General features: G+C 30.7%; 1 protein-coding gene across 1 annotated transcript in view; it reads left to right on the plus strand.

Annotated features, from left to right (window-relative positions):
• The window catches only part of LOC145291286 (sepiapterin reductase-like), a 30,977-nt gene extending 21,686 nt beyond the window's left edge, over positions 1 to 9,291 (plus strand). The window contains exons 2-3 of the mRNA XM_080136937.1: positions 3,954 to 4,106; positions 8,560 to 9,291. Coding sequence (XP_079993063.1) covers positions 3,954 to 4,106; positions 8,560 to 8,672 — 266 coding nt within the window. The 3' untranslated portion in view covers positions 8,673 to 9,291. The remainder of the gene's footprint in view (positions 1 to 3,953; positions 4,107 to 8,559) is intronic.
• Positions 9,292 to 9,766: the final 475 nt, after the last annotated feature.

A 9,766-nucleotide genomic window follows, 5' to 3' on the forward strand; every position in this document is an offset into this window, starting at 1 on the left:
AAATCCTCATCTCAAACATTCAGAAATCCTCATCTCAAACATTCAGAAATCCTCATCTCAAACATTCAGAAATCCTCATCTCAAACATTTAGAAATCCTCATCTCAAACATTTAGAAATCCTCATCTCAAACATTTAGAAATCCTCATCTCAAACATTCAGAAATCCTCACCTCAAACATTCAGAAATCCTCATCTCAAACATTCAGAAATCCTCATCTCAAACATTCAGAAATCCTCATCTCAAACATTCAGAAATCCTCATCTCAAACATTCAGAAATCCTCATCTCAAACATTCAGAAATCCTCATCTCAAACATTTAGAAATCCTCATCTCAAACATTTAGAAATCCTCATCTCAAACATTTAGAAATCCTCATCTCAAACATTTAGAAATCCTCATCTCAAACATTTAGAAATCCTCATCTCAAACATTTAGAAATCCTCATCTCAAACATTCAGAAATCCTCATCTCAAACATTCAGAAATCCTCATCTCAAACATTCAGAAATCCTCATCTCAAACATTTAGAAATCCTCATCTCAAACATTTAGAAATCCTCATCTCAAACATTTAGAAATCCTCATCTCAAACATTTAGAAATCCTCATCTCAAACATTTAGAAATCCTCATCTCAAACATTTAGAAATCCTCATCTCAAACATTTAGAAATCCTCATCTCAAACATTTAGAAATCCTCATCTCAAACATTTAGAAATCCTCATCTCAAACATTTAGAAACGTGAAACTTTATTTGTTAATTGATTTTTGGAGTCTGATGAACCTTCTATTTCAGTCTATTATAATGGAGAAGAGATACCATTCATTCTTCATTATTATAGCCTAGCAGTTGTAAAATATGCTTAATATATTTTAATTCATGCAGATTTCATATTATCACAGAACCAGTTCTCTATTAAATATTTATATGCATATAATGCTGATTTCAAAGGTTTAAAATGACTTGTGTGCCATCAGCTAGAATCAAAACCAAAACATTTAGTTCTCCAGATGCATTCCCTCATTCAGCGTTCCAGCCACATTCATTATTGTTTGAGTTAACCTGACAGATAATTAAGAAAGTTATAAAATTAAACCACTTTTAGCTATGATTAGTTTATGCATGCAAAACTAATAGAAATGTCATCAAGTTGAAACGAACATTTTGCATTTCAACTTGCCGATATGTTTGTACTTGTTATTCATTCATCCAAACAAAGATTTTACTCATTATAGACCATCTTTTGTGTGTAGTTACTATTCCTGTTAATTTCAGTGTTATGTGACCAGTAGTTTAAGAGTGTAGCAGTTAAATATTTACACATAGACACACATACATACATCTACTGTTTTATTTATATAGATAAAACACATTAAACCTACATATTTAGAAATATTATTTTATTTTGTTTTCTGACTATAACAATATTAAGATTGGACCAGAAATACATGAGAAATTGTGAGTTGAACAGACTATGTTGTGCAATAATGGTTGATTGGTTCATTGTTATTGTAGCAAAATCCAACTGAGTTTTCATTGGAAAAACAATGATAACTACTTACATTCTTTATCAATTTCAACAATAAGTAATGTTATCTACTTAATTGTCATGTCACAATTAGTTAAATATTTCTGGAATATTACATAAAACATGTATTTCCATGATTCAACGAAAAGATAATTTCGGCCATGTTTGTTTTGTCAAATGTGACGTGATGTAAATGCAAGGGAAATGAAGAAGAACCTATTATGTAAGCTAAAATTGCTAATTTTTTCAAAGACTATTTTCTTTAATAATTAATTTTCTACCTTATCATTTTTCACTATGTTCATAACTGCAACATGACAATTAAGTAGTGACCAGTGGCGGCTTGTGCCTGAGATTATTGGGGGTGCTGCTGCTTCAAAACTTTTACGCATTGTTTTAATATCATGTAAAAGAAATTCGAATATGTAAGGAAATATTTAATCAAATAATAAACAAACATTCAAATAAATATTCAAATATATAACACAGGCAAATAATCACAAATGGATAATACGCAAAACCTTTTATTAAAAATATTTTTTAAATTGTGTACACTTTACAGAATAATAAAAATAATATATACATTTATTCCTTTTAAACTTTTCAGATTGAATAAAAGTTTGCGTTTTTGGGGGGGTTTTTGGGTTTTTTTTTTGTATTTTTTGCAAACAAAACGAAAAACATTTTTAAGAATACATTTTATTTACAATTTTTTAATAACTTATTTTTTTTTTTTATAAAAACAAAAAAAGATTAACTTTGAAATTTAGGAGTGTAATATTTGAAAATAGCGTTTTATTTAATAAGTTTTATTTCCAAAATTTATTTTTAAAATGTATTCATAACAAAACGTATTTGTGAATAAAATGCAAAATAAAAAAAAGTTTACATTTTTATATAGTGAGCAAACAAAAATATTTAAAGACACAAAATTTTATTTACAAATCTTTTAACAACTTGCTTTTTATATAAAAAGAACACACAAACTTGGCTATTTACTGACCTTCCCATGCCGGTAAAAATCGAGATAAAGTGGAGATTGTTTATAAAAAATAGGGTGTCATATATAAGCATTATAAAACATCGAATTTAATGTAGCTTTCTCCCCAAAGAAAACAAAAAATTAAAATTGTCTCAGTCCAGAAGGATTTCTAATTACTTTTTTAATGCGTATTATCTGCCCCATCTACTAACAAATTCAATGTAAAGTTTAAAAATGCATAATTATAAAAACTGTTTCTTTATTTACAAATACATTTTAATTTTAAAAAAAGCCTTGTGCAAAAAAAAAAAAAAAACATTTTTCAAAGTGTAAAATTTCTAACATTGTCCTCGTTGGAGGCAAATAAATGCTAAAAAATTTTTGTATCTAAAACATACAAGTTAAAAAGATTTCTAACTAAAATGTATTTTCAACATAAAATGTTTCTTCGCTTGTTTGCTTCTAGGGAAAAATGTAAATAGTTTTTTCTTTGTTTTTTTTTTGTTGTAAAGTTTAGTTGTTGCAAAATAAATAGCATTTAAAAGTACTTAAAACAAACAAACAAAAAGGCAGGTAGATGGAAAAGTAATTTTATTTTATGGTAAGATTTATTTATTGTATATTTGATTTTTACCCTTAGTCGCGTGTTAGCTTCACTGCTAAATTCCCGAATACTTAAAAAAACAAAAAAAAACAAAAAAAAAAAACAGGTTATGCATATTATATATTTCCGTCTGCTACCGAATTAAATCGCAACGCTAAAAGTGTGCGTATTTAAAAAAAGAAAGAAAGCACAATATTTTATGTACAAGAACACGTTATATGCACATTTTAATAATAATTTTTAAAAAAATGTAAATAATCCTCCTTTTTTTTTTTTTCAATAACAAAATGTTATCATATTTATAAGTACAGGCGCACACTCTAAGCAAACACAGAATTTCACGAGCATCTGAGACGCGGAACTGCGGGAAGCGACAGTTCCCCAGTGGCCGTTATTGGCTGTCTATAAGTGCGCATGCGCAGAAGAGAATTTCATTAAGAAAGTGTAACTGTGAATTTCACAGCTCCAAGCAAGTTTTATTTTTATTTTTATATGAATTTGTAGATACCGACATTAAACTTAATGATTTTATAATGTACACATAGAAAAAATACAATAATAATAATAAAAAACAAACATTATTTTTAATTTTATCATTAATATTGTGTAGAAATAATTTGGGGGTGCTGCAGTCCCACAGCTCCATGCACAAGCCGCCACTGGTAGTGACTATTGGTTTCACTTGAGATTCAATATTTTAATTTTCAAATTTCGCTATAATAATGAAGAAAAAGTGGTTTATTAGCTGAGAATGCTATTTAATTGTACAAAAGAAAATAAATCTTCATATTCATTTGGTTTTTTATTTACTAATCTTTAATTTTTTCATTCTACCTACAGGTAAAGCAGCCAGGGATATGTTTTTTAAAGTGTTGGCCATTGAAGAACCAAGCATAAGAGTACTCAACTATGCTCCCGGACCTGTTGATACAGACATGCAAACTTATCTCCGCGAAAACATTAGTGATGCTGAGAGTAAAGAGAAGATGAAGGGTAATTCTCCTTATCTATTTATGGGTTCATGTCTCTATTTTTACGGTCTTTGTTATGCATGTATGTTTATGTATAGCATTTACTCTTAAATTAACTGATCATTATGAATTTTGGAGCACACTTGCTACACATAATGTAAATTACATTTTATTTAATTGTATGAAAAAGAGGAGGCGGAAATATTTGAAAATTCAGATACCACCAATTGAGATTGTTTCATCCAGGAGGACAGGGGATAGAAAGTAGCACATATTTTACTCCTTAACTATTGAATGTACATATATGGGCAACCTTCTGATTTCCGGTCATTGAATACTTTCCAACTGTTTACTATGAATGCCTGCCAACATGGCATTTATAGGCACTTAATTTCCTTCAATTCTTGTGTTAATTATCAGTGTCCTTGAGGTCAGATGCTAAACTACAAAATCAAGGGTAGCTTTATGACTGGTTTTAAATCTCTCGACTAGCAGTAATTATCAATTCTTATATTGATGATTGCATAAGCCTGGGACACTAGTGTCTGTAGGTATAAAAATATGACGCTTCTACACTATTAGAACGAAATTTCGGAAATCGTAAAACTGAATTTCACATGAAAACAATGGTATCTACATATTCCTCATATTTTTAAGATGATTATATCCAAAAATTACGAAAATCAATAGAAAATTATTTATTAAAGAAAATAAAAAATATAATTTGATGAAAATGATTGTAAGACACAGGAGAGTTCAAAACGGAGGTAATTTTCCGTTTTGGTTTAAACAAGATGCTGGCAATTTTTCATCTGCTACCACGATTAAAGTTGTTTGTTTAATAATTCAGTAACATTCAGGTAATTTCGACTGCATAATTTGGAAGCTACCATTGTAATTTATTAGAATTGACAAAAAATTCAGTTGGAACCATTGTTTTTTATCTGAATACTCCATTTATTGACTACAAAATTTGATCAAAATTCTGTAGAAGTGCCAAAAATACTTAATATTTATTTGAAAAAATATATATATATATATATATACAAATTAATTCATATTAATATTTATTATACAATAAAGGATACTAATCAAATAACATAATGTATATATATATTTGTTTCAGTATTTATTTCAACAGTGTTCAATAGTATTTATTTTCTACAATATTAATGAAAGGCATATTACAAAAAAAAAACGTTTCTTTTTGTACAATACTAAAGACTAAAAACAATTGATGGACAAGTCATGCAGCAATACAAAACACATGTCCTGGATGCAGTTTATTCTCTATAAGAACAATAAAGCAAAATCAGAGCATTGAAACAAAGAACAATTAATACAGTAAGAGAGAAAGAAATAATGTAAAAAGATTTGGTTTATGCACTTTCTTTGACTCTTACATCAAGGAGGTATTTTCATGGTGCAAAATAATGTAGTGCCATGGTCTACAATATTTTATCAAGATGTGATTTGATTTGGTGATGGTCTATTGTTACTTTTCAGTAATAATAGTAGGAGGATTTGTACCATCTTTTATAAATGGACTAACTAGACTTTTAGACCACCTTTTTTGGTCAGGTTAACATGACATTTGGAGCAGCCTTTTTGGTCAGGTTAACATGACATTTGGAGCAGCCCTTTTGGTCAGGTTAACGCGACATTTGGAGCAGCCTTTTTGGTCAGGTTAACACGACATTGGGAGCACCTTTTTTTGGTCAGGTTAACACGACATTGGGAGCACCTTTTTTTGGTCAGGTTAACACGACATTGGGAGCACCTTTTTTTGGTCAGGTTAACACGACATTGGGAGCACCTTTTTTTGGTCAGGTTAACACGACATTGGGAGCACCTTTTTTTGGTCAGGTTAACACGACATTGGGAGCACCTTTTTTTGGTCAGGTTAACACGACATTGGGAGCACCTTTTTTTGGTCAGGTTAACACGACATTGGGAGCACCTTTTTTTGGTCAGGTTAACACGACATTGGGAGCACCTTTTTTTGGTCAGGTTAACACGACATTGGGAGCACCTTTTTTTGGTCAGGTTAACACGACATTGGGAGCACCTTTTTTTGGTCAGGTTAACACGACATTGGGAGCACCTTTTTTTGGTCAGGTTAACACGACATTGGGAGCACCTTTTTTTGGTCAGGTTAACACGACATTGGGAGCACCTTTTTTTGGTCAGGTTAACACGACATTGGGAGCACCTTTTTTTGGTCAGGTTAACACGACATTGGGAGCACCTTTTTTTGGTCAGGTTAACACGACATTGGGAGCACCTTTTTTTGGTCAGGTTAACACGACATTGGGAGCACCTTTTTTTGGTCAGGTTAACACGACATTGGGAGCACCTTTTTTTGGTCAGGTTAACACGACATTGGGAGCACCTTTTTTTGGTCAGGTTAACACGACATTGGGAGCACCTTTTTTTGGTCAGGTTAACACGACATTGGGAGCACCTTTTTTTGGTCAGGTTAACACGACATTGGGAGCACCTTTTTTTGGTCAGGTTAACACGACATTGGGAGCACCTTTTTTTGGTCAGGTTAACACGACATTGGGAGCACCTTTTTTTGGTCAGGTTAACACGACATTGGGAGCACCTTTTTTTGGTCAGGTTAACACGACATTGGGAGCACCTTTTTTTGGTCAGGTTAACACGACATTGGGAGCACCTTTTTTTGGTCAGGTTAACACGACATTGGGAGCACCTTTTTTTGGTCAGGTTAACACGACATTGGGAGCACCTTTTTTTGGTCAGGTTAACACGACATTGGGAGCACCTTTTTTTGGTCAGGTTAACACGACATTGGGAGCACCTTTTTTTGGTCAGGTTAACACGACATTGGGAGCACCTTTTTTTGGTCAGGTTAACACGACATTGGGAGCACCTTTTTTTGGTCAGGTTAACACGACATTGGGAGCACCTTTTTTTGGTCAGGTTAACACGACATTGGGAGCACCTTTTTTTGGTCAGGTTAACACGACATTGGGAGCACCTTTTTTTGGTCAGGTTAACACGACATTGGGAGCACCTTTTTGCTCAAGGCAACCAGACTTTTTGACAACTTTTATCATCCGGGTATCAAGACATTTCGGCTACCTTTTTTGGTCCGGGTATCAAGACATTTCGGCTACCTTTTTTGGTCAGGGCAACAAGACATTTGGAACACCGTTTTTTGTCAGGGCAACAAGACATTTGGAACACCGTTTTTTGTCAGGGCAACAAGACATTTGGAACACCATTTTTTGTCAGGGCAACAAGACATTTGGAACACCGTTTTTTGTCAGGGCAACAAGACATTTGGAACACCGTTTTTTGTCAGGGCAACAAGACATTTGGAACACCGTTTTTTGTCGGGCAACAAGACATTTGGAACACCGTTTTTTGTCAGGGCAACAAGACATTTGGAACACCGTTTTTTGTCAGGGCAACAAGACATTTGGAACACCGTTTTTTGTCAGGGCAACAAGACATTTTACCAGCTTATGAATGCATATTTTATAAATTAGACATAAGTAAAAGTGAATATTAATTCTGAAGTCAACATCCTCAGAATATAGATTATCTATTTTTATACTGATATCAATTTCTTAGTAAATTAGTATCAATTTTTTTCTCTAAAAATTCAGAAGAAAATAACCATATTTTAATTTTTACATATTTATAATTTTTTTTTATTCATTTGCCATAATGATTAGTGTTTAATTATGGGCCATGAAATTAAGGTTTAATTGGTGATCAAATTATACCAAAATAAAAAATAATATTTGATACCCTCTTGTTTAATACTCAGGTTTATTAGTTTGAAGCATAAAGGGTATGTGGAGTAATCCAGGGAAAAAAGAGGTGTTCTCCCCTACATCTGTGTAGTAGCTAATGAAGAAGTAGATTTTGGTCTTGACTATGGTCAATCACTTTTACTTATTATTAGGTTTCAATTTTTGTGTTATCGTTTTGTTTTAATTTATTCCAAAACATACTTAGAATTAGTTGATTACTGAGACTTTTCCTGAAATCTGTATTCTTTGAAGTTCAGTGTCCCATTGATAATGAGATACTTTTTTTCTCTTATGTTGATGCTTTATTGATATTAAAATTAAGAATTGCTTTAAATTTATTTCAATTCCAAGCTTCATAATTTTAGTCTGTTTTTAAAGTTATGCAGGAAAACAAATACATTTTTAATTTTTATTGCTTTATTATTTCAATCATAATGTTAATAAAATTTAGATTAAAATAAAAATAACAAAGTAATGTGTGAGTTAGGAACACAGAAAATTTTTAAAGAATTTAACTTTTTCCTCCTTCAAAAATTACCCTTCTCATTATCATTTTTTTTTTTTTTTTTTAATAATTTGAACCTTGATATGGTTGCAAAGTTGACAACAATTATCATTTTTTTTTTTTTTTTTTTTTTTTTAATAAATATTGTTTAATATAATTTATAATTTTTTTTTTTTTTCCAGAATTGGTAGAGCAGGGCAATTTGCTAAAAGCTGAAGACAGTGCACAAAAGTTAGTTGAAATCCTGTGCAGGAATACATTTACTAGTGGAGATCACGTTGACTATTTTGACTAACCATTTCCAAATTATTGTATGACAAACTACTTGTATGCATTATAATAATCGGATACTAAAGTAGATCTCATCAGAATAATTAAACAAAAATTTAAATCTGCTGGACAATCTTAACATAAGAAACTGTTAATGTTGTAAAGTAATGGTGTCTGTTATTATTAAACATTAAAGAACTTCTAAATCTGAAGATCATGATTTGAGTTAAATAGAGGGAAAAGGTATACTTGTGTTAATGAATTTTTAAAAATTACTTTAATAAATTTATGTTGATTTTTCTGTTGAATAATACAAAATACATTACCATGACATTTATTTTATCTTTGTTTTAAATTTGTTCATAATAATGGAAAATGAATTGAAGATTATGAAACTATTAACAAATGACTCATTTCATATCTTTATAATATATATATATATATATATATATATATATATATATATATACACACTTGTTGTATGTTGATATATTTTTTTAAAGAAATCCAGTCAAATTTTATGTGAAGCATATCATTCCTTTGGAACCAGGTATTTCTGATACAAAATTATTTTGTTTTTATAATTTAGATATAGATTACAAAAATGTAGTTAACTATGAAAATAAAATATTTTTTAACATGTCTTTTTTATTTTTTATTTTTTTATTTATTTATTTTTCATTTTTCTTTTGTTCTAGCTGAGGATGGATTCTTTTTTTAGATGTTGATGTCAGGAATTGTTATTATCCCATTTTTTTGTTTCATTTAACTTCAGTCAAAGTTCTTAGAAGTCAAGGGGGCCTTTTCCTGGGGCTAACACTTTGTTTTTTTTACAAAGGGGTCATCACCACTTATCAAGGCCTGAAGACACTCGAGGATAAGGGTTATTGAGTGTACAGTAGTCAATTGGATAATTTCTTAATAATCGTTAATGGAAATTTGGTAAATTGAATTATTTAAGGGGACACTTCAAGAATTTGTTTATGTTGGACTTGAAGACAACTAAATTGTAGTCAGCTGGAAAACAGACAAGCAGAAGAGAGTTCCACGGGTGTGCATTTCTAAGAAAGAAGCATTGTTCATGGAATCTACATTTCAGTTTAGGTACAGATAAAAAGT

The sequence above is a fragment of the Euprymna scolopes genome, chromosome 12 (assembly GCF_053919585.1).
Source record: "Euprymna scolopes isolate OS-2025 chromosome 12, ASM5391958v1, whole genome shotgun sequence".
Classification (NCBI taxonomy): Eukaryota; Metazoa; Mollusca; class Cephalopoda; order Sepiida; family Sepiolidae; genus Euprymna; species Euprymna scolopes.